General features: G+C 38.7%; 1 protein-coding gene across 1 annotated transcript; it reads right to left on the minus strand.

The window, feature by feature from the left end:
- Positions 1-410: 410 nt before the first annotated feature.
- Positions 411-26114, minus strand: VAPA (VAMP associated protein A). The gene is made up of 6 exons (XM_033055861.2): positions 25912-26114; positions 10063-10215; positions 7348-7451; positions 5256-5336; positions 2772-2948; positions 411-1824 (listed from the first exon to the last, which is right to left on the minus strand). The coding sequence occupies exons 1-6, from the start codon at positions 25985-25987 to the stop codon at positions 1666-1668; spliced, it is 750 nt and encodes a 249-aa protein (XP_032911752.1). The 5' UTR covers positions 25988-26114; the 3' UTR covers positions 411-1665.
- Positions 26115-26982: the final 868 nt, after the last annotated feature.

A 26982-nucleotide genomic window follows, 5' to 3' on the forward strand; every position in this document is an offset into this window, starting at 1 on the left:
AGAGCTATGACAGAACATGACGTTTTAAAAAAAAGCACTAGAAATCAAAGGCAACCAAGATAACATACATCTTTCCCAGAACATTTTTCTCAGCTACATAAGGTGTGCATATACCAAGGTCTAATACACTTAGCTGCACCACATCAAGTCAAGCTGTCCAAGAGCACAATTTTGCTTACAGGAGTATACCTCTTACAGAATTTTTCAAGTTTACAAGTAATTCCCTGTATTGGATTATGCTTACTCAGAAGTACAGATAATATTTTGTTTCAGTACTACTGTTTGTTTTTATGACATATTCAGAGATGAGGCAAGACATAAGATTAAGTGCAGGGAAGCATTTCAGACCCCAAAAATGCATTTTTTAAAACTGAGCTATACATGGTTAAAACAGGTAGATCTGCCAAGAGTTGCATAAAATTACTTTTATTTCCCAAAGGTGAGCAACTGAGCAAAAGGTGAACAACTCAGCAAATATCAACTCTTCTGCATCATGGAATTCACTACAGGTGTCTGAATGATTCAACTTGCATTTTTTAATATTTGCTAAGACAGAATTACAAACTCAGTAAGTTAATATATGGGAATTAAGTACCCTTAAGAAATCAAAGAATAATGTTGACTCCTGGAAGACACCAGAAGATCCAAAGATGGAACAGAAGGTTGATTATTACACTCCTGCACAATCCAAGTAAATTGTTAATATATTGAAAACATTCATGTCTGGCATTTGCACCTGCTGGATATCCAAATTATTCTGTCCCAAAACAAGTTTGATAACCATCCTCTTCGTAGCTGAAAGCAGCCAGAAAACAGTTAGTTTTTTTCAACAAATGGAATGGAAACTTTTTTTTTCCCCAAGCTTCAATTACAACAGTCAAAGCCAGAGACTTAAGCAAATAAACTTCAAAATAGCCATTTGTTACAAGTAGCAAATTACCATGAACAATGAACTTGTTAAGAATCCCCTCTAAAAGCACGACACACACAAACAGGCTACCCAGCAGAAAAATCTGTTAACAATTTTATTTCTTTTGTCATGTTAAATATTATGGGACAGGACTGTTAAGGATGAAGAACTCTCAACAATGCCTCACAAGGAATAAGAAAGAAATTCTGCCATGATATTAGCAAAGTAAGGTAAGGAGAAAATTTACACAGTAAGAGGCACCATTTCCCCCATAATACCTCTTGTCATATTCCTGAATGAGTGGGATTAGCAATCTAATAAATCATTTGTCAAGAGGTAACAGCAACAGATAAAATTTTAAAGGATTATTAAAATAACATTTACAAGACTCTGAACAATTTTTGAATTCTTATTAAAACCACAGAAAGAAAGAACAATTCTTTATTTATGAATTTTCATAAAGGACTGACTGTGCAACAGATACCTGCTATTGATGACTGAATGTACAATTTTGTCCAGCAGCTGAACAGTTTGTCTTTTCAGATTGTGTTTTCTAACCGTGCGAGATCATTAAAGGCCAAGCCTGTTATGATGCTGTACACAAAAACGGCCGCTCGGGCCGTACTACCCATGATGTGGTAGGTAAACAAACCTTTTTCTGGCCAAGAGAAAACAAAAAAAATCAAAACAAAACAAACAAAAAAATAAACAAAAAAGGAAGCTGCAGTTTTGCATGCTTCTCTCACTCATTCTTTCTACAAGATGAACTTCCCTAGAAAGAATCCAATGAAAATGGCTGCAATTACAACAAGAAGTGAAGGAAGAGAATTAGAGCCATTATCTCTGAGGGCCAAAGCTGTGGGTGATCCAGATTTATCCGAGTGCGCTACCTTTCTGAGCCTCAAGCCTTCATCCTGAGGGGAGGAAAAAAAACAGATGGAAAAAAACCATAAATACATCATTAGGTTAGTAAAAACTGAACTCAAAATACTATATTTACTGGTGAATATTTAAATAAAGTTTTTAAAAAACCCTCAGCACATACAACATTACATCACACCAAAATCCAAAACATGAACATAGAAAACCATATTTTAAATAAGGACCATAATTCACTAGTCTCTCTTCACTAGTGTCTCTGCTTAAAAAATATACCAAAAATCTTTCTAGGCCCAATGAAGCATTCTGCTGTTAATACGTGTCAAAATTAAATAGCAGTAATTCCTTATTGTTAAAGAGAAACATCTGCTTTGTTTAGTGTCGGTAACACACGTGAAGATATCATATTATTTCATAGTTCTTTAAAAGGCCACCATGGCCAACGAAAATTGTCAGAACTGTTTCAAAAGCAAATATATAGAAAAGACACAAAGTCATGTATTGACAAATTGACAGGTTACTGAAATTATACCTTTACATAAAGGTACAAGAAAGTAGTGTTTGCTTACCTCCTCTGGCCGAACAATTGCTCTTGCTCACTAGCTGTTTGTGATACAGAATGTTACTGCTCTGGATCTCACTTACTCGTTATTAATGAAAAATAGAGCACTTTTTAAAAGCTACTAATTCAGTAGCTTCGACTTAAGACTTAACTAGGATCACCATAAATAGGACCACTTCATTTAAGAAGAAAATTATGTAGCTTCAATGTCTCATTCATGACAATCACAAAGTCTCAATCACTGACAAGTTCAAAATATACATTATATACAGGACAGTAAAGTCGTATTATGAATCAATCTTGACATTCTAACAGCTTTATCTACTTGCTGGTATATATATTCTTTTGGCCTAATTACAAACCAAATTTCAATCAAGAAGAGTGAAGCCACTTCAGTATAAATGTGGATGCAGAACTTACTCTCAGGTGCCGATTTTCATCTGTCAGCTTCATAATCTCTGCCTGAAGTCTTTTGCACTCCTCCACAAGCTTCCTTGTTTCAGTGTCATTAAGTGAAACACTATGTGGTTTTGGCATCGGTCCATCCTGTTTAGATGTGTTCAGTACTGGGGCGGATTTGCTTGCATCTATATCATTCTACAAACATCAAGAATGATTTGAGAATTTACTTACCCAGAGAAAAATCATCCACAGCTTAAAAGGGAAACAATGAGGCTACTAATAGAGTTCAATGAGGTATATATTTACAGTAAGCTGAACAGACACACTGACAACTGTCAGTGCAATTCTGATTAGCTCAAGTATTAAAAAGGCAAGAGAAGATTGCACTGTTTACCTGCTACTACACTCTACTGAGTCACAAATTCATACTTTAGCTACTAACACTGACTCAGAAGGCATCCAAAAGAGGGCATAAAATACACCAAAGAGCATTTGAACTTGAGGAGGGGAAAATAAAAGCAAGAAAGTAATCCTGCAACAATAAGAAACAAAACACAGTGAAACCAAAACAGGTCATGTCATAAACTCCTACGAAGTACGTGTGACAAATGTTTTGCACTTATTGTACCTTTTAGTGAAGGAAAATAAAAGTGCAGCACAAACATAAAATTTAAGTCTCACAGCATCTGAAATACATATTACAAATTTTGAAAAGTCACACAAAGCTGTGAAAAGAACAATATTAAAATTAACAATCTAATTCCCCAGCTCTGCTCAAAATCACACAATCATAAAATAGTCTGGGTTGGAAGGAACCTCAAAGTTCCAAACCCCACCCACTATGCGCAGGGACAATTTTCACCAGATCACATTACGCAAAGCCTGATCCAACACAGCCTTGAATACCTTCAGGGATGGGGCATCCTCAATTTCTCTGAACAACCTCTTCCAGTGCCTAACTCCTCCTGAGTAAAGAATTTACTCCAAACATCTAACCCAAATCTTTCCTCTTTTAGTTTAAAACCATTCGCCCTTGTAAGTACTAGTAACTGCCTGTGTTAAAAGTTGCTGCAATGAGGTGTCCATGGAGCCTTCTCTTCTATAAGCTGAACAACCCCGGTTCTCTCTGCCTGTCTTCACAGGAGAGATGCTCCAGCCCTCTGAGCGTCTTCATGGCCCTCCTCTGGACTTGCTCCAACAGGTCCACATGTTTCTTATACTGGGAAACCCAGAGCTGGACTTAGGATTTCAGATGGGGTTCCACAAAGGCAGAATAGAGGGAGGGAGAATCTCTTCCCTTGACCTGCTGGCCACATTTCTTGTGATGCAGTCCCAGACGCAATTGGCTTTCTGGGCTGTGAGCACATACTGTGGATTCATGTCCAGCTTTTCAACCATGAGAACCCCAAGACATGGTAAGCGTGACTGCCAGTGAAGACTGAGGCAAAGAACTCAGCGAGTACCTCAGCCTTCTCCATATTTGTTGTCACCAGTTCTCCTTTCTTGTTTAGCAGTGGGTTCTTTCTCCTTGTCTTTTCTTTTCTGATATACTCTGTAATTACAGAGTCCCTTCTCATTGCTCTTCACATCCCTTGCCACAACCCATTTCATGTGTGTCTTAGTTTTCCACCCCTACACACCCCCAAACCATACCCCTGTACTTCCCAAGTCACATGTCCCAGGTTCCACTGGCTGTGCATTGTCTTCTTACTCAATGCAAGGAGCAGATCCTGGCTCAGCCATGCCATTTTCCAGCCTGCCTTCCTTGATTTCTTACACATCAGCATGGAGAGCTCTTTGCACTCTAAGAAAAATGGTCCTAAAGAGTTGGACCTAAAAGCGCCTAAAGCCTGTTAAGAGTGGCTGTAAAGAGTTGACTTTTTAATTAAAGAGTAAACTCCTCTATCCCTAGGGACAGTGTCTTAGGAGAAAGTACAAAAGGAGTTAGTTTTGTATAACCCATTACATTTCTCTCACTAAGCTACACACTTTCTAAAATTAAAGCCAGAAAGTAGATAACTAAGTGCCTCAACAATAAATGCTCAACCTTTACATTTTTACTGTTTAACACACACTTAGGAAGCTTATACTTTCATCTCACAAATTATCCTTTACTAAAATAAAACAAAACAATAAACCAACCAAAAAAACCCAGACCATATCCCCTTCCCCCCCAAGATTAAACTGAGATTGCATCTGAAAATTATAAAGTATAAAAACAACAAGATAGTTTTTGGAAACTGCTCCCCATGCTGGAGTTTTTAAAGATGTGGTTGGACAGAGTGTTCCCTTTGGAACAAGATCTTGGACCAGAGAGTATATCAAGGACCCTTTAAATCTGGATTCTAAGAATCCTTAAAAAGTTATATGCTGAAAACCCCTCCTTCTAGTTTAGCACAAATTCCATCAATTCATTTAATCATTAAATCAAATAGGTTAAGACAATCCTGAAATTTCTGTGAGATCCTACCAGTGTATGACAGTCTCTTATTCCTTACTTACCAGCTTATCATTTTCGTTGGGCATTTCAAACACACATCTCAATTTGGAGTCCATTAACTCATCAGGTTTCGCTTCTTTCCACTAAGAAAACAATTAATACAGTTATTTAACACGCTGGACTGATGCAAACATCTCAGCAGTTCAAAAGCTTGCTCTTAGCATTGGCTTCCTATACAGCTAAATACCAGGCTTACGCTCCCTGCAATTTTCAGACTTGCTTATATGAACAATGCTTTTTGTTCACACTCACTGCTGTGAAGTAACAAAAGCTAGAAATGGTTATTCAAGTCTGGAAATGAAAGAGAGTAAACTGAATGCAAGGATGGATCCATCAGAGATTTGTATGAAATAGGGAGGGGATGATACAGTGGTTTCTTACCACACAATGAGAAACAAGTAGCATCTCAGTAAGTTTGAGAAGAAAGGTCTAGACCTATTATGCCTGAGTAAATGTACTTCTTGTATCCCATCTTGGAAGCACTGATTTTAAATAAAAGATTGAAAGACACCTTTTAGTGATTCCACCTCTAGTGTTCTAGAGCAAATTTCTTCAGTTCTTCAAATTTTATACTTTTAACCACTTTCTCTTTTTACTGCATATCATGTGACAATTTGGGTCTAGATAATTTTTCAAAGCTGTTTATAAAAAACATTTAAATTCTAATGGCTTTCAGTATATTTAAATAACTACACTTTGATGGAATCTCTACTCAACTGACAACTAACTTTCAAAACATGTACTTCATGTAGTTGCCTTAAATTCTTAGGCTCAGAGACTGAAGTCTGCAGCAATTTTTCTAATAGGTGCTCTACTGTTATCTTACAGGTGTTACAGATTCAAATATTCAGGTATTTCATAACATCCTTGCTATTTTTTTCCAGCATCATTAGTTATACAGTAACTTTTAACTGCAAGATGTTTCTCAGTATTCGATACCTAAACTCACTAAGAAAGCAGTTCTTTGAAAGGTATTTCTGAAGTTGGTTTTTATCTCCTCACCAAATAGGCAAGCTTCATTTACCACACATAACCAGGAACTACTAGAGCATATGAAGAAAAACAAACCAGTTCAAAAAGGCAGACAGATGTTAACTTTCATGTCTCCAAAGCTTCACAAAATCTAGGTTTTCCACTGCTTCCAGTGAAGAGTGACGCCACATTAGTCTTTGCCTTCATATAAGGGGACAGAGCCCACATCCGAAAAGGTCTCTGGTATTTCAGCAATTTATAAAATCTAGTATTTATCCTTTGTTTCCCCTCTCCTCTGCCTTGAGTGAACATCACACATACCTGTGCAAAACCAGGCATTCCTTAAAATAGTTTGTAGAGTCAGACAGATGTGCAACGTTGACCTCCATCTTAGGACATACTTATGTGAGTCCACATACACCCTAAAAGGCACGTTCTGACAACTGAGGGCTTCGTTCCTATTGCTGCCAGCCAGTAAAATCAGAAACAGGTACTTCTGAATTAACAAACAAAACCTACATATCTTCTTTCTGGATCTTGCGTCAGACCAACCCAGCCCAAGAAGTAAAGCTACTAAAGTTCTATTAAAACAAAAAATAAATCCATCATTTGTGCTGTGTTTAGCTTGGTATCTTAACTTGGTATCTTGTAGGGAGATACATGTTAGTCTTGAAAATGTTTTAATTCATGTTTTAAAAAGTTTAATCCCATTCAACATTTTACTTAAACACCTTTCATACCAAATGAACCCATTTTCATACAGCTTCAAGCTTGTTGTTTGAATATACTCTTGATTCCTTCAAATTCAATCTGCTTATCCCTTTCAAATTAGCTGCATATAAAGGCATAATGTGCCCATATTTTCATACACTGAACTGACCCTATCTAAGAATCACTACTATTTCCATTCAATAACCTCTAGGCTAATCACTACAGCCAAGTTCTAAGAACTGACCTTGTATTTCATTTTAAACTCTGAATCACATTTGAAGTTGCACTTGTTCAGAGAACACCCAATTCTTCTTCAAAAAGAAATTGCAAAAACATGGATCATTTACAGTTAAGCCTGATTTTTTAAGGAAAAAAAATAACCAACAGCCATTTTACTCAATTTTTACTTACCACTGCCTCCATATCTGTAATATTTGGTGGTGCATAGGTTGTTTGTACCATAAACTTGTGTTTACTCTTCTCATTTGGGTCATAGTCAAAAGGCTGCAGCATTACTGTTCCAAAGGAAAAAAATAAAACTGTGATTCTTCAGCTAATCACTGCAGCAAGTATGCTATCCACTTCAGATTTACTCCTCATTGAACAGACACTGAAAGTTAAAATGCAAAGGCAGTGCACACACTGTAGAAAAAGAGACTGAGACATCAGAGTCCGGTCTGGCCAACATCGTTATTTCTGTAATTACTATGGGAAAAGACATTTCATATACAAATATGAACAAACAGATCCTGTAAAAGGGAAGGAAAAGAATTACATCTAAATATGTGTATGTGGGGGTAGACTTGCAACTTGATCTACTGGAGGATGAGGATTCAGCAAACTGGAGATAAATTATTTGGCTGTGTACATACACCTGTCTTCCACAGAATGGGAATTCCAGTTCAGTATATCTTTATACAAAATTAAGAGAAGCAGAAGGAATTTCAGAAAAATATAAGAAAAATTACATGGAGTCCTGTAACAGTTATCTGTATGTGTACCTATTTTATAGCAATGAAAAAGCTATGGAAGAGTTACTGATACAGCTAGAAAAATGCAAAAGCAGAAGGAAAAACATAAACAAGTAATAGTAACAAGCTATGAAGGAACAAAAGTAACATGCTATATTATGAAAAAAAACTCCAACAACAAGCAATTGCTATTAACAAGTTAACAACAAACAATACATGACAGGATAATAAATAGTAAATTTAGGGTATTAAGGTGAAGAAAAACAACTTTACAGAATTTTTATTTTTGGGAAAAAAAATGAAAACACATGGCTGAAAGTTGCTTAGTGATTCACAATTGAAAAGTGATAAATTATTAAAAAAATGTCAGTGGGTTTCCTTAAAATGACTGTCAAATCACATCGCCAACATTGAATTTAAAAACTGGCTTGGCTCTGAATCAGCACGATGCATTAAACAGCCTGAAGACAGATAAGACTGCGTCAACATTCAATTTTGAACATAAGAGTTTCAGCCCACAGTATCCTATAGTTATTTCTCTCTGCACAACAATGTGAGAGAAATCTATTTTTAATTATATGAAAGATGACTCAGCACTGAAAACATTCAGTTGAGAGACTGATGAGATAAAGTGGGTCACTAGAAAAATAATCTGCGCACTTATCTCAGCAAATGACCCAAAAGAAATTATACGCCTAAAAACAAAAAGATGAAGCTGACACTTTGGGGAAGAGCACTTAGGTCTGAAAAGCACTGTGGAATCACCATAACTAAACAACTGCACTTGAAAACATCTTGAGGTCACTGTAGCTGAATAACTGCATGAGAATCCAGTAATACAGAAATAGGCACATCAAAGGCTTCCTGCTATGCCAACTGAAGACTCAAGCAGTGTGACATTGTTTCCCTTTATTGGGGATCCTGAAGCCACAATATTGTTTACACTCCAGTACTGACTCATTTAAAAAACCAAAGTATTTAAAGCTTTAAAAGAATGATTTGCAACTATGAAAACACACAGGATGGCATCCCTCAATCTGTTCAATTCCCTGAAGAGAAATGCCAGCAAGATCTTGACTGTGATATTGAACTACTCACTGGAAAAATCCCAGATACCAGATCAAGCACACAGCTATGGCAAAGTGGCTGTAAGTTGTAGTTGAAGATGGAAATAATGAAGTTTTTGACTACTAGAATCTTAAATCAATTCTCAGTAAAAAGATTTTTCATCCCCAAGTCAGTGAATAAGTACCACATGAGCCCAGATGTTGGATTGCCCATGGTAAGCAATAATGAAGTTTTAAAGGGCCCCATTTGACAGATCATATTAGATTAGAAAACTCCTACAAGGAAAGCTACTCTAAGGTTTTAATCAATCACAATCTTTTCTTGCATTCTTTTCTGCATCATTTGAACATATCTGAAGATAGTTCTCCAGTTTCTTTTAAACTTACTAAAGAGTGTAAGAATGTGAATCTGAAAAGCTCTGAGGATTGCTCCATGATCTCCCTTTTGCTTTGCTACACAGGTCTCCAAGTATTCTAAAATATTTAGTTTTCTAGAACCTAGGAGATCTAGGAGTTCACACCTGTATTGCCTGTCATCTCTACAACCTGAATTCCCCTTATTCTAGAGACTCTACGACAAAATGGTCAGGAGAATCACCTACAAAAATCATTTACCACATTTGCAGACTGGTATCTAGTCTTCTCATTTTCTTGAGAAAAACAATTAGATACAATTGTAAACTATTTTTTTCTTACACGCAATGAACTATGAAATGTTACACTTTAAGCACATCAGAGCAGCCAAGAAATGCTCTACTTCAGGATACAAACATGAATACAGTAGTCTCAGGCACAGGTATGGTTAATGTCACTGCCCATTTTCAATTTGCTTTTTGTCCTTTCAGAGAGCCACAGATAAATGTGACAAAGGTTAGTATTTCTATATGGAGAATTTTTTTCATGTATCATTGCAGCTCTACATCAAGTTGCCATGACACCAATGAGGGGAATCCTTTTTATTTAAAAATAAAAAAGTTTCTAAAAGCTGACCTACTTAAAACAGTCTGTAAGAACAAGCATTAGGGAACTGCATCAAAGGCCTAAAAAACACTTACAAAAACGTGACAACTGTGTATATTTGTTTTTACCTGAAACAATTACAGATGATCCTGGGTCAATAATTCCACTGTTTGGCCTCACGCAGTACCGACGAGGTGCTGTGGTCTTCACTTTGAAGCATACTTTTCTATCTGATGGATTTCGTAGTTTAAGATTTGTAGTTACTACATCTGTAAAGGGACCTGAAGAAAAGGTTGGTCGTTTTTAAAATATACATGTATCTCTGGAGAAGAAATCTGTTTATACAGTACAAATAACTCTTAAAATATATCTTGTTGCCAACAAACTGCTAAAAGCAAATTAAATCACACACCTATTAAGAACATACACACACACATGCTAAGAGTGCTCTATCACCTTAGTTATAACAATATACATTACAGCAATCAAGAACTCTTAAATATTACAACAGACTCAAGCTGCTGGCACAAGTGGCTCATACATGTATACGTTATTCTTACCAAATAATTCTTAATATTTGAAATACCTAGAAGACACTGATCACATGCAAAAGTTGCTGAATTGTTCTCTTCAGGAATAGAAGCAACACATTCTTTGGAACTCTTTCAATTATTTAAAGAAAGAAAACACTGAGACTAATATATAATCACTGGTCTTGAGATTTCAACTTCTCTTGATTTCTGAGCTCCTACAGACTTGACAGGACAAGGCATCAATCTCCTCTTTTACACTCAAAATAAGCAAGAGAGACAACAGTCTGTTTATGCATGCACTCTAACTGATACCCAGAAACGCAATAGTCGCTATTGCTATTGTAGTTGCTGTATTTATGTATTCAATGCAGTGTACTCTCCAAAGTGTATTTATGTTAAACCTTCAGGATAGGAATTCCTTCCAAGTCTGGACAAGAGGCATCATTTCAATATCAAGCTGGAAAAGAACGTCTTCCAGCAGAGATCACCTTCATGTGATCACTTCACAATGCCACACAGTAAAAGCACAAAAAATAAGGTTCATAGAACTCTAAGCAGTGTTAATAACCTCCCTTATGTTTGTGTCATCTGAAAGCAAGACCGTAAGGGTTCTAGAAAAATGGTGTTTCATATGAACACAGAATTTATTCAAGAATATTCCATTTGTACATTAACTTTTAAGAACCTTCTTTACAGTTCCTTAAAACTACACGCTAAATTACTACAAAATAATTTTTACCGGTATTGAAAACACAGCAACTTTTCCATTAAAAAACTACAACAAAAGCAAACTTGAGATTAAATTGGATGAAAAATATAAGTGATACAAACAAGTGGTAAGGTACAACAAAACCACTAAGTGCAGGAGATGTAGAAGTCTTTTCTGACTTCTGCACTTCTCTGAAGGAAACAGCTCTGCCCACTATCAAACATGTTACTACACTAGAGGGCTCACTATTTGACTGATCCTTTATTTCTATAACTCATTCCAAATACTTACTTCGAGAGAGCATTAAACAGTCCTTACAAAACACACCAAGATACAAATACATAAAGACTAAAAAGAGAATCACTGAGAACCAGAATACTGAGATGTAGATGAAGATACATGTGAGCTAGGTTTACATTCAGCAAGGTTCTTTTGACAAAACAGGAACTAGTATTACTTTTCTGAAACGTCACTTCTGATCTGACTTTATATGGTGGATGAAATAAGTCATCCTCTCAATCCAGGCAAATTTGACACCACCCCCAAGATTTACAAAAGCATTTTAAAGCTTCCTGCCACTCATCTTTTGATGGTTCTTGCAGGATCCAGCTGCCTTTACCTATAGAGGGAGAACCAAAACTAACTCCCATCAGCTATAGCACAAACTGAACCAAACCCAAGAAACTGAAATACTCTTCTCACTCTAAGACTGGTGATACACTCATAATACACCAAACATGCCTTTTTTGTTTTTTTTTTCAAGCTACACACACATTTTTGAGGAAGTTATTCTGGGAGTTTTGCTAACAACCACCTAAGCTATTAGTCATCTAATAACCACTGCTTTTGTAGTGCCCAGAGGCAAACAGCACCTTTGAATCTGGGTTTCAAATTTGTGGGTTACTTTTTTTTTAATTGCAACTCTTGGCAACTTGAGGAGCTTCTCAATTTTCTCAACTACTTTCACTAAGAACATTCTGCACAAAGGAAAAGAAGACACAGTTCAGAGACCCATTTTGAGAAGCATAGTCATCAAGAAAAGGAGCTATACTATTCAAAACCAGCTTGTTTAAAGACAAAGCAACAGTGAATTTATAAACTGATAAACTGGTTCTTAAACTAAAAGATTTTCTGTTTCTTTTGAGACATGAAAGGTCTCTTCATGCCTACCTTTTTAAAGTGCACAATAATAAGATAGGATTCAAAATATTTTTCAAATTACTCTTATATTCACTGTCAGTTTCAGAACCTCAGATAATTAAATGAAATCTGCTTTTCTTTCCCAGGTACATGAATGCAGTGACCTCCTTTGCATTTCCTGGATACCTCACAAAAAAAAAAGCTTTTAGCTCGGGGACATTTTTTAGAATCAGACATTTTTTTCAGAGGTGACTGAAATCTTTTTCAAGGTCTAGGGGATGCTTATGACAGCTTTACCTTTCACCTGCTTTCTAAAAGCTTTAAAGAAAATAGTTGCATAAAGCCTCTCAAGACTTGCAACCATCAGATTTAATAAGTAGGTGGTAACAAATTGGTGTACGAAAGGAAAAGATGGCTGAATTTCACCGCTCCTGCAGAACCCAGCTGTTTGGTAGCTTAATGGCAAACCAACAGCAAGTGCAAAAGCCTAAACTATGACTCTTCTTGAGGAAAAATGTGAGGCAGGGGCAAAAGAACCAGGATGGAGAAGTGTTTGGATCACACTACAGAGACTTCATGTAAACAAGAAAAAGAACTGACAAAGGCAGATACAAACATTCTGCTCACGCATCAAAACGGACAAACGCACACCCACTTCACATGAGTAAATATTCAACTACACCAGAGCAGCATCATAATCCCAAAAACAGCATCTCACCTGCTGCTTGCGCAACACTCAGGTCCAAGCAGATTTTTATTTAAGCACTTAAATCTCAGACAAGCTTACGTCTAACTGTTCACACAGAAGCTGTGGTAATTCAACCAATAAAATCTTCAGTCTATATACCAATGTAACACGATGTCTAATGACAAGAGGTCACTGCTTTATAAACCTGTAATCTCAATCTAATAACCTCTGGAATTCAAGAGTTACTTTAGAGAGGACACTGAATTCAACAACTCTCTTAGTAGTGTAAATTCAAGACACCAATTACAGCATCTTCCTGGAATGAAGGTTGTGAGTGTGCCAGTTTGTTCCAACCAGTTTTGAATGGGGAAGTGACAACTCGTGCCACAAGTTTTCCTGTCACTTTGACTTACAAGGGTCTTAGAAAAAAAGGACACCTGCCTAATCACACTCAGAAATACCAGACATATCCAAACACTTTCTGTGCTGAGTTTCTATTTCAGCTATCTTGCAGTGCAGTCATCACAACATTAATGCCAGGGTTGCCTCTGGCAACTACACAGTTTGGACTACAGCAACTAGTGGGCAGGAAGAAATGCCACAGATTCTGCAGAGCCAGTTTCTACTGCTGAAACAGTGCCAAGTTTCCCAGCTTGCCACAAGCTTGCCAGTTATGCTGCAGTAAAACCAAAATATAAGTATTACTGGACAGGCAGAACCCATCAAGATCTTTTTTACCAATGGCATCATTTTCACTTCAGATTCGGTTCTCCTTCACTGACCAGTTTCAAAACCTATTTTTCTACCATCTAAGATGCTCAAACATCAGGGAAAAATGATAATGTGAACACACTTTCCTTCCTAGTGTGGGAAGGAAGAGCTTAGATAAACCTTCACAGGCTTGGTACCCCTGGGAAAGGTAAGAGACCTTTGTCAGTATCTTTAGCTGTTGGCAGCACAGAGCAAACAAAGAGTTTCCAAGAAGGGGCAGGCTTTGTCAGCAAGAAGCTCCATTCAAAATTAGTAAGGTTGTCATAATGTACACAAAAAGCTTGTCTTAAAATACCACCTCTACATAAAATTGGATAAGAAATTATAATTGTATTAAATTACACAAAATCTTTGATAATTAGAAGGCAGATCCCTTGCAGAGTTGTACAAAAATGAGCATGCATTATTAAGCAAAATCAACAGCATTTTGTGAAACAGCTTAAGTATTAAGCATATTGCCCTCTCCAATTTGAGACAGTGAACTGTAGCTGTTGCAAAAGCTAATATCTAAGCCGACTGCCAGAAAACACTCTAGTGCATGCATTGAATTAAAGTTTATTTAAGCCGCAAATTGGCACAGAAAAATGATACATTCAGACATATCTAAAAACAATGTAAGTACACATTTAAAAAGTACAGAGACTGGCAAAAGGGATCCAAACTCCTTAAAATGTGTTACAGTATTATCTTCAAAAACTATGGAGATTATACACTTTAAATGGAATGCTGTTTTTTCACAGCTGGTACATCACCTTTGAATTTCCAAGAGCACTTGAAACATACAGAATACTTCAATGCACCTCAGCTAAAACAAAGTCAGGGTAGTTTTCTTTGGACGCACAATAAAGTCAGGTTGGGAAGACAAAGAAAACTCATTTACTGCATTTGACAGTTTGAGCCCTAATAAAAGAGAAATGTGTTCAAGTCAGCAGAATAAAAACTAATACTGATATCGTAAATGAGGAAAGCAAATTTTGAGACCAAGTAAACTGACTTTTTGGATACACCTGAAAGGAATCGAGTAAGATGTCCAGCAACTCATTCTGCCAGAATCAAATATAACAATGGAGTAAAGAAAGAGTAAGTTAAATTAAGAAAGCTATATTTGTATCTATATTTGTATGATGTAATATGGAATTTTTTAATTAAGAAAAAATTTAATTGTTTTTCTTTCCCATCATTTGCTACCTGTGATAGCAATCACAGAATGGTTGTGGCTGGAAGGGACCTCTAGAGGCCATCTGGGCCAAACTCCCTGCTCAAGCAGGAATACCCAGGGTCAGTCAGCCGCCCAGCACCCTAGCCAGGAAGCCTCTGAATACATCCAAGGATAGAGACTCTACAGCCTCCCCGGACAACCTGTGCCACTACTTGGACACCCTCAGAGTAAAAATGTTTCCTCATGTTCAGAGGGAAGCTCCCGTGTTTCATGGTGTGCCCATTGCCTCTGGTCTGCTCATGGGCACCCATCTCCATCCTCTTTGCACTTTTCTCTTCAGGTATTTCATACATCAGTAACATTCTCCCAAGCCTTCAGTTTTCCAGGCTGAAATAGCCCCAGCTCTCTCAGCCTTTCCTCACAAGAGAGATGCTCCAGTTTGTCATCTTCCAGGCCCTTCCCTGGACTCTCTCCATTATGTCAATGTCTCTCCTGCACTGGGGAGCCCAGAACTGGACCCAGTACTCCAGCTGTGGCCTCACCAGTGTTGAGCAGAGGCAAAGGATCACCTCCCTCAACCTGCTGGCAACATTCCTCCTAATGCAGCCTGGGACACCACTGGCCTTCTTAGTAGCAAGGGCACGTTGCTGGCACGTGATCAACTTAGTGACCACCAGGACACCCAGGGCCATTTCTGCAAAGTTGGTCAGATCCCAACCTGCACTGGTGCTTGGACAGTTGTTCCTCCCCAGTTGCCAGACTTCACACTTTTTGTTGAACTTCACAAGGCTCCTGTCAGCTTGTTTGTCCACCTGCCAGCTCCCTCAGCACTCATGTGTGCATTCCACCAGAGTCGTTGGACTTACTATGTCTAGCTTATGTAAATATTCCTCGACCAGATCATCTTCCACCAGAGGTCCTGCAGGAAAGACATCTAAAAATGAAAAATACTTGTGTACTGTAGCAAGTCAAAACTACCCTATCAGATAAGAAAATTAATCTTAAAATATAAACAAAGCACTTTATTGCTCAAAATTGAATTTTATAGTATTTTCTGAAAAAAAGCATAGGTGACATAACTGACACAAAAGAAAGTGAGTGGAATGTTGTTTATTTCCATAAAGTCATTTTAAGAAATCAATATTCAGACCCCTATGAAAAAAATCTGAAGAGAATATATAACACATTTCCAATAAATCACTCCTTTCTCTTGAAATATCAGAATCATGACCATTCAAATACCTTCTCCGAGAAAAATCCCAACTCTAACAAATCATCTACATTAAAATTATTCATGGTCTATGAAGCATAATAGCTTAGGTTTCATGGATTGATCACTTAAACATGGATATGAATGATCAGGAATAATCAGTGGATGAAGGTGAGAGATTAATTATACCTACAAATAACCATGGCTCCCAGGAAGATATTCAAATATTAGAACATCATTACAGAATTTTTCACTTCTTATTCAACCCTGGCACTTGAGAAACAATTATGTTTTATCCTCAATCTGCATGTAAAATATAGAATGGAAAAGAGGCCTTTATAATAAAGCTGACACACCTCAACGTCCACAATTCCTGAGGGTTGATTCTAGGCTACCACTGTTTACAAGGGGTAACATCAGATTTTATCTGAGCTCCCCACGATGACACGCTGTCAGCATTCATGTTGCTGATGCATCTATCACAGATTTTTCTTTCTAAAAAATGCTGAGACAGTGACCATTTTTTAATCCTAAAATAGCTCATCTTCCTCTGTCAAAGGGGCAGAGCCTGCATATGGCTACACAGCTTATTACATGTGCTTGTGCAGACACTGGCAGGCACGCTTTACTGGGGTTGGTGTAAGAAAAATGGGAGCTGAAACTTTTTGCCTGTCATTCTGACAGAGAAAAGACAAAAATACAACACAGTGACATTTCAAAGCAGACAAAACATTTCCTTACATATTTTTTCTGGATCAAAACTTCTTATTCACCCCAGCTTGTGACTGAAATGTTGTTAGAAGCCAAGAAACCACAGTAAAAATGCAGTAAGCATCTACCTCAAGGGTAAAGTACAGCTACAGATCATTACCAGGAATTCTGGTCAAAAGGACATTATTTTCTTTATATATTAGATAAAATACAGACTAGATGTAGATCGTCCTGCACTTAATCTTTAATATGGGAAATTGTTTCTTTAGCCTTAAACAACAACAAAACACCACCACCAGTAATAAGATGGTATAACATGGAATAACTTCATTCAAAGATATTATTACTGGTATTTAGCTTAAGCTTTAAAATCTAGCAGACTAGGCCCAAGTCAGTCATGTATGTCTATCCTTGATATTTTTCCTATTGAAAGAATGTAATTACTAAAGAACTGTCTGGTTACTAACATCAAAGGGATGCTTTTAACTTAAATTTAACCTCAATGAAATAGTGAATTTCTTACTTGCAATTTAGCTTTACATTGTTATTCTTGCCAAAGACATATTAAGAGCATACTAAAATTGGCAGCTCTTAATTCTAGTAGGACAAAGTCTTCAGGATCTAATCACAAGGTATTATTCATACCAAAGCACTGCTGAAATAACAAGAACAGTAGAAATATTTCAGTGGTGCTAAACTTGAACATTTAAATCATCAAATTATCCCCCCAAAGTCCTGAACAACTAATATACACATGCAATCTTTCAGTATAGCTTTAGGACATAGTAAGGACTATGTTATATAGTTGCTCCTTCCTGCTGGAGCAACTATTCTCTTTGCTTGCATAAGGTAAGATAGTTAAATGAGTTTGATGTTTACAGAGGTTCTTAGATTTCCAGAATACTAGCATATTTGATCAACAGAACTAAATAAACAAGTAACTTTTCCCTTTCCTTTTTCCTTTTAAACTTGATTTTAATTTAACCTGCTACAGCTTACAAATGGTTTCAGTGCTGCTGAAAAACCCAGATGTGCTGCTTAAAGTACTCAAATATCCATCTTAAAATCCATATGCATCATCATATAAGAAACCTCCCAGTGGATACACCTAACTGATCTGCATTGCAACATACAAGACACTCTTCAAACTCTATAGCAGTAATCAGAACACTTGTAATCATCTCAGATGACAGCTGTAGTGACACATAGAAAATCAGTCTTTCCACAGAAGCTCTCGCCTTGCACTTTTCCCAATGTGCTCCAAGAAGAGGCCAGACACAAACACTGAACAGACCGCCAAAGCTCTTGTGGTTTTCACTGGTTTCCTTGCAAACACTATCCCAACAGTGTAACAAGGTAACTTAAAAAAAAAAATTAAAAAAACAATCAAATTCACAAGTCTCCCAGCATGGACAAAAGTGTAGAAAATTCTTTTTACAAAAACAAACCAAACAGTTTTAGCTATTGGACTGCTACGTGGTCATCCAACCTCAGCTCATAACACAGAGCCTGGTCAAAATAGATTTGTACACCAGACATTAAAATCTCCTACAGACGGGTCTAGCCAACACTGCACGGTCCCCCAAATATACTAAGAGATCGCTGCAGTTTCAGGATGACTTTTCAGTCTCTGGAAGCACAGGTTACAGGTCTCCATTTCCCAAGCCACTGAAAGCCAAGTACAATAATTTCCTACACTCACTCAGGTAAACAAACACCTGCTTCAAACAGAAGTTGCATTTAGTCAGCCTTGTCGATCAGGCAGGACCTCAGGCAAGACCACAAACTCCACTTCCTCATCAAATTCACATCCCAGTACTGAGCTGAACTAATGTAGCCACACTTCTCAGGACCAGTCAGGTCACTTCTACAGAAGCAGCTGGAGTTCCAGCCTGAGCTATAACACAGAACATGCCTGGTAGATGGTTAGGGGACATTCAAATTTAAAAACCAAACAGCTTTTACTTTCAGTGGGTCTACTGTGTTTACTGGCCTTATTAGCACCATAGTGTTAAACATGATAACATGTTAAATTAACACCATATCCCTATGGACTGGAATTACTAGGTTTCTTTCACATATGGAACAGTTATGCCCATGGTTATGATTTTTTAAATTCATGGATATCCCTTTTTACAGAGGAAAAAAATTAAGCATATCTCAGTCAAGCTATTCTAATGTTGTGGAATGCAGGACAATATACCTACTCTAGCTTAAATACACAATTGTGGACCATTAATGTCCTACCAAACTTTCAAGAACATTGTAAAAGCATGACCAAGGAGCAGCTTTCCAAAGTCCACATTAAATTAATAATCTTGTAAGATGGTATCTGATGAATTTAAAACTATTTTTGCCCATATAATTTTTAGAAAGTTGGTTGAGACTGACATGATTCAGATCCAGCTAAGTTTCTCATTATCTAAATACATTCATAGCCACTTGAAGCAAATTCATTTTTGTACCAATCCTATCCTTTAGTCTAGATAGATTTTCTTTTCCCTGGTGCTTACCTTGCCGATGTATTTATAGATAGCAATCAGATCCCCTTTCAGTCTTCATTTTGCTAAGATTAACAAGCTAAAGCTATTCTACTTCACTTGTGTTAATAAAGTTGTCTTTGCATCATTCCCATTTGGGTTCATTTTATCTGACTACGTGTTGCCAGGGATGCATTCAGATGAAGCTTCATCAAAGCCAAAAACCTTGACATTAATACTTTCCTCACTACAAAATTACAGTCCTGTATTTGTTCCATTTCATGACTTGTCACATTCACAATAAACCCAAACTAGTCACTAGTTTTACTTTTTTCATCACTTCTAAGAAAATGTTTTATTATTAGCATACATCCAATTTTTTTTTTCATTCATCACACCTCCTGACCCTGCACTACCAGTCTGTACCACCACACTCCTACCCATATCAAGGTCATTAATGAAAAATTGACCAGACTTTCCTCAAAAATATATCAAAATATATTGAAGACAAGGAGTTAGTGACAGCAAACATGGCTTTATCATGGGCAAATCATGCCTGACTAATCTAGTGGCCTTCTATGGTGGATATCAATGGACAGGGGAAGAGCAACACACATCACCTACCTGGACATCTGTACAGCCTTTAATATAGTCTCCCCCTACATTCTTACCCCTAAATTAGAGAGATATGGGCTTGATGCATGGACTGTTAGATGGACAAGGAATTGTCTGGGTGGTTCATCCAAAGAGTTCCAGTCAGGATAATATTCAGCAAACTATCTTAATTCACAAGACCTTGTTCACATAGGAATGAACCGAAAATATCTATTTGCCATAACTATCTACTTCTAAATACTTTTAAATACTAAAATTAAATTACATCTACATTGCTAAATAATTTCAAATGCCAGGGAATAACCTTGTACAATCCAAAACACTAAAAGGCAAGAGAAGTTAGAGGTCAAGACTCCAAGTCTTACCACCTTAAGAAAAACAAAGTTAGTAAAATTCTAACTTGTGTTTATGCATTTTTATTTTCAAAAATACCACATCAGAAATCATCTTAGTAGAGTAGTTTTGCTGATTTTTTTCTTTTTAAAGAAATTAGCTTACACTCACTTATCAGGTTCATCTGACACCACAAGCCTTGTTAACCGACAACTTCCAAACTGGAAAGTGTAATGCTTATCTAATTAGTCAGGGTTGGTTTTCCACTTTTAATACATTAAGTTCTCTTCAGAAACCTTTTCTACTTGAATTCGTGACTTATAAGGGAAGCATGTAAAACCCTTTAGTGACTGATGGTCACAAAGATCTGGTTAACAAACATCTCCCAAAGACGAAGTTGGTCAGAAAGCAAAACGTTTACAAATTGTGGTCAGGTCAAAACAGGAACAATTTGTGTTTGCACAATGGACAGTCAGTGCACTAAATATTCAGACCTATTTACAGATGCAATAAAACAGCTCCTCTCAATCCTCTCAAACTTTCTACTTTTCAACCTGGCCTTGAACAACAGTACACTGTTCATGCATAATACAGAACATTTCTATAATATTAATAAAAACGTCTTGTGGAGATCAGATGAACACCTGCTTAAGCTATCAACAAGCAGCATGAGTAGGCACTTCATAGTAATTACAATGCAAAGGTGAACCTTTTATATCAATAATCACTGGTACACACCAGAAGGACAAGATATGAGGTTTGGATAGTGTTCCACTGTTTAGTGGAGCAACAGCAATATTAAGCAAAACAGAGCCCTATAAATTTCAGGTAAAGGATAAAGCTTCTAAATCTTCACTGCTGTATACCTCTATTCTCACAGGAAAACATTGCATTACTGAATCCTAAAACAAATGACAAACTAGTTCTGCCAAAATATAATCTAACACTACAATACACCTGACTTCACAGATCAATATAACTTCCTTTTTACAAGGCAGTTTTAAATGCAGTATAACAGAGTAGTAGAGATGATTGTATAACACAATACTAAGCAAAATCAGGTAAAAAAACATTATCTTCCTTGTTCTTCCTCAACACATTCCCACAAATCATCCTGTGCTTTGACTTTCATTAATACAAATAATTTAAAGAAATTAAAATACTAACAAATACTACATTTGAGCCATGAAACAATGAAAGTATACATACAGAAAGAGCAAACAATGCCAAGAATCACTCTTCTATTTAAAAAAAAAGTCAGACTACGTGTTGAATACTGAGTCATTTTATTGCCATTATGCAATTTTCAGCCAGCAAAAATATTAACTTAAATGGAACCATTTCAAAATATCAGAAAGTCACAACTATATTAGTAATCACTTACAACCAGTTTTTCCACTCACACTGTTTAGTTTCAAAACTGTTCCTGAATGAAGATACCAGAAAACTGACACCCCAATCACCTTTTTTTCCTGACCTGTCTTAGAAAATTGGGACATCTCAAATTTACTGGTACTTTGAAGAGGGTGGAAATAGGCATAAATTTTGACAAAATCAAGATACACATAAGTAAGGCAATAAGATCACATTTGAGGACTTCAAACTCTGCCTACACCAAAAGGCCAATTCTGCCAACAGACCTTGAGGGCAGGGGATGCATTTAACATTGAGCTATTTTTGCCTTTAAATTCCACCTTCTCGATTTGCAGCAACACATATCCCGTAGCTTTCAGTGTTACTAACAGCAGTGTAACGATAATAAAATCATCTACAGCAATATTTTTGTATTATTTAAAAGGTTGTGGGAATGTGCATTTCAGAATAAGCTGCAATACTTGAGTGAAGTGTTCTCTACCTCCCATGAAAAGTCATTTGAACACACACCAGCTGATAACTGATTTTATACACTGACAATTCTAGACTATGATTCAGATCAACAATCAGAAATTAAACATTCTCTGTCACACTGATCTCTCCTAGTAATTTGACCCATCAAAAAGAAAATTTACTGCACACAGACACGTTTCAAATTTTTAGTCTGCTAAAGGAAAAGAGTGGTTCATTATTTTGAGATGTTTATAAAGGTAACATAACTGGACTTCACATACTTGTAAGCAAGAACTTCAATAAAGGATATCAATTTAGAATATTCAGGCATTTTTATAATCATGTATTGCTAGTCAGACACTTCTGAATCACATGAAATTCAAATTCGGAACACTGTCTACTAATCTTCCAAAGCTCATCAAATCAACCAGCGTTGATTTTCAATTAGGTGTTGCAGAAGCATATCTTATGACTGATTTAAACATTTGGAGAAGGTTTTTAAAGTTGTTTTTTTAAAAAACGACCATAATTCAAGACAGAGTTAAATTCATTTTACTTAAAATTGCAAAATTGACTTCCTTGGTTTAAGGAAGAAGGAGTTTCCATAAAAGTGCTACAAATTTTTGAACTTAAAACTTCAAATGTTGCTACAAAACTACACAATTGCTTACAAAAAAAATGTAAACATTTACTCACAGGGGACCAAATCCAGATTCCCATACTCTTCACTAAAATAGAGCTATCAACAATTACATGTATGAGTCACATGAAGAAGATGCTAGCTAAGAAGCAGATGTTCCACCTTCCAAATGGGTTGCTTTTAAGTGTCTTGCGCTTCAATTCTTCCTATCCAGTCCTAAATAAACTCCAACAACTTCAGACTTGAGAAGTTAAACAAAATACATTAGAACACAAAAGAAAGCCAACCTGCAGGAGCAATATGGCTGAAGAACCTGGGCCCAAGACCAGAATATTGCCACGAGGCAAATTCTCAGTGCTCCGTACTGAGTGTCTGAAAATGATACTACATAGTTTATCAACTCCTCTTTGTTTCATCACTTTTAAGTACAATTTTTCCCCTTGTCACGTTTGCACAACACTATGAAAAATGCTTACTTATTTTCTGGTTTTTCTGAAGATATTCCAATAGTCTTAGAATCCAAAGAAACCTACCTACCAAAGAGGGACAGAGGGAATTAACCATGACCCAAACACTATTAATGACAGAAATTTCTAGGACCACAAGGACTATAAAAACAGGATTGCAATCTTGGACACCAAGGGAGCTATGTAGGGTGCTAGCTACCACAGGACATGTTCTTTAGAAATTCCCTTAGATAGTGCTGAATTAAAGTCAAGGATAAATGTACTACAGACCTTATTTTTGCTGACACAGTAAATTAGGTTATATTAATTTAAAAAGCAGTTTCATCAGACCATGATGAATTTAAAGCCCTGTTAACAACTCCTTAAGATAACTACTGTGCACCTTTTAATGAAATAGGTGTAAAGGGGCACACTATCACATTTCACTGTTACCCTAAAGGTCAGCAAAGCCTTTATAACTTCCCAGGGCAAGAAAACCAACCAAACTATTTGTTCAATTTAAATGTTTAGACTTAAACTGGATCTCTGTTACATAGGCATCAACAGCATTAATAAAAATGGATTATTGTACCAATAAAATAACTTTGAATAACCTGCTGCACTGAAAAAAAGTATCATTTTATTCTTTTAACAAGTTTTATGCTTTTCCTACACTATGCTACATTTATTCGCAGTCATGTATTCTCTTTCTTACTAACCAATTACTTTTTAAAAGGTGACACTCAGAATTCCCTACTGCCAATACTGTATTCTTCAACACAGTACATTAGAACTGGGTTAGTTTGTGGCCCACAAACCTTTTTAAAACGCTCTAAAGAATAAGCAGCTATAAAATATTTCTTGAGAGTGCACTCAATGCTCTCTCAATTGATAGCACTTTCTATAGTATACTACTGCAATAGTACAGTAATAGAGAATTCTGCAGTCTCATTATGCTTCGTATTTTATTTTTGCTTAGTGTCCTCTACAGAAATTTTCCTCCTGCATTAGCCTGAAACCAAAGTTTATGCTTAAAGAATACCCATTTCATGCTCTAAGTGCATAAACACACAGCACAATAAAGATCACTGACTGACAACAGCTTCAGAGACAGAATTTCTAATCTAGTATTTATTCTATCAACACACTTTTTCATTTCGCACCAATACAGTTTAGTTCCAGCTCAAAGACATCTCAACATTTGCAGGCTTTGAATTAGACACAATACTTATTTAATTTTTAAAAAATTTAAAATAATGCATTTTCCCCTAACCTGTTCTTGCATCAACCTGCTCTGAACACAGCAAACTGAAGTGTGAGTGCAGCCAGACTGGCAGCATTTTAACAGCACAAAATCCAAGCAAAGTGCAGTTTAAAAAAAACTTAATTGAAGCTATCAAGAAATTAATATGCATAATTAGACAGATGTTGAGGTTTAATTCATTTGATGGATCAATAAAACAAGTATAGTTTGCTAATTTATCTAAATGCTAGGCCAGACCAAAGGTATTTTGGGGGAATACGGTGTTCTTTTCTAATACAAATATTCATTTGTTCTAGCTGTCTGTGGAAGATTTTTATAACATCATAAATTCTACTCTGTCCTCTAAAACAATGAAAAATGAGCCTACTAAAAGTGAAAAACACAAGAATGTACAGGATTAGGCACGTACATGCGCTGACACCAGTCACAACATTTAAAAATGGAAGTTAGCATAATATAAACCACTTTTAAAAAAAAACAAAAACAAAAAAAAAATCTAATACTGATGATTCCAAATCTGAAAGGTTTTTCTCAGTGCCCCTTACAGATATAATATACCATCACAAAAACTACACGCGTTTCTTTATGCCAGTGCCTTTTAACGACCACTCATTTCTGGCAGAGCCTTTCCTTTCACAACTATCCAATTCACGAGGAGAGGAAACCACAGGCACACACGACACAAGCACTAGCTGGGACCTATTTTGACAGCAGCACGCCAGCAGTCACAGCCATGCGGTCGGCACGCAACATACAGCACACATAAAACTTCCGAAAGGCACGCATTCCATTTCCCTCATTCCCAGGGAAGAGGCGAGCTCCCTGTTTACGTTCCGATAGCCTGCCTGAGATATGACAGCTCTGGGGAAAGGGCGGGGAGCCCTTCGCCGCCCTGGGATGCACCGAAAGCGCCGGGCACTGACGGTGCAGGGCCGCACCGGCTCCGCCCGGACAGCGGGGCCCCAACACGCCCGAGAGGAGAAGTGGGACAAGGCCAGACGTTAGGGCAGCCTCGTGAAGCCCGGAACCCTGCAAGGCTTCCACCGCCCGCTCCAGGGCCTCTCCTGCCCGCTGCTGCCAGAGGGAGCCCGCACCGCCAGGGACCGGAAAGCGACACCCGCGTCCCCGGGCGCCGCTGCTCCGGGGCCGGGCCTACGGGCGCAGCGGCGACACGGCGGGGCGGGCGGGGACAGGGGCAGGGAGGGGGCGGCCGATCCCACCCGGCTCCGCGGATCCCCGCGGGATCCCAAGATGGCGGCGGCCGATCCCGCTCGCCGGCTCGGCGGCGCCCCCCATCCCCCGGCGGGCGGGCAGCGCCCGGCACCGCGGCCCGCCCGCGGGAGGCAGCGGGGAACGCGGCGCCCACCCTCGGCCCGGCGCCCAAGCGGAACGGGACACCCCGCCGCTGCCGCCCCGCTCTCCTCCGCCGCGCCGGCTTCCCCCCTCCTCACCTTTAAATTTGAGGTCGGTGGGCGGATCGAGCACCAGGATCTGCTCGTGCTTCGCCAGAGCCCCAGCGGCCGCCATCTCGCTCGCTCGCTCCGGCGGGAGGAGGGGCAAGGGGAAGGGCGGAGGAGGCGGAGGAGAAGGCGGAGGAGAAGGAGGAGGGGCGGAGGGGGCCGGCGGTGCCGCCGCTCCCTCACGGCGGGCGGGCGCTGTCTCGGCGCGGCTCTGCGGGCGCTGCCGGCGGGGCGCGGGCCGAGGGCGGGCACTGCCGCTGCTGCTGCGCGCCCCCGAGCGCGGCCCCGCGCCCTGCCCGCCCCGGCGGCACCGCCCCCTGCGCGGGCACGACAGCGGCGGCGCGCACCCCCCCGGCCTTCCTTGTGCGCATGCGCCCGCGCGCCGCGGGGTCGTCCCACACCCACAGAGACACCGGGACACACACGGACACGGAAACACCCGGACGTGCACACACCCACACACACCCTTCCCTCCCGCTCTGGCGGCTAGAGCGAGTCAGAATCCCAGAGGCAGTTGGGTTGGAAAAGAGCTCCGAGATCATCGGGTCCAACTTGTGACCGGACACCACCCTGTAAGGTAGAGCACGGCGCTCGGTGCCACTCCAGTCTTTCTTTAAAGACCTGCGGGGACCGTGACTCCACCAACCTCCCTAGGCATCACATTCCAGTACCTAATCACTCCGTGAATAAATTAGTCCTAATGTCCAACCTAAACCTCTCCTGGTGGAAGTTGAGGTTTTGTACTCCCATCCTGTTGCTAATTGCCTGGGAGAAGAGCCCGACCCCCACCTGCCCAAAAGCTCCTTCCAGGCAGTTGTAGGGAGCGATGTGGATCCCCCTGAGCCGCCTCTTCTCCAGCCTAAACACCCGCAGCTTCCTGAGCTGCTCCCCACAGGACATGTGTTCCAAACCCCTCCCAGCATCACTGCCTTTCTCTGGACACGCTCCAGCACCTGAGTGTCTTCCCTGAACTGAGGGGCCCAGAACCGGACACAGTTCTCAGGTGCAGTCTCACCAATGCGATGTATAGGGAGGACATCACTGCCCTGGTCCTGCTGGCCA

This window comes from Catharus ustulatus, chromosome 1, assembly GCF_009819885.2.
Source record: "Catharus ustulatus isolate bCatUst1 chromosome 1, bCatUst1.pri.v2, whole genome shotgun sequence".
Classification (NCBI taxonomy): Eukaryota; Metazoa; Chordata; class Aves; order Passeriformes; family Turdidae; genus Catharus; species Catharus ustulatus.

Excerpts from the sequence above, each read along its gene's own strand:
- VAPA (XM_033055861.2), bottom strand. The coding sequence starts at position 25,987 with ATGGCGGCCGCTGGGGCTCTGGCGAAGCACGAGCAGATCCTGGTGCTC. Across the intron at positions 5,337-7,347 it reads TTACAGATATGGAGGCAGTG|TGGAAAGAAGCGAAACCTGA; the intron begins GTAAGTAAAAAT and ends TTGTTTTCTTAG. Across the intron at positions 2,949-5,255 it reads CCAACGAAAATGATAAGCTG|AATGATATAGATGCAAGCAA; the intron begins GTAAGTAAGGAA and ends TGATGTTTGTAG.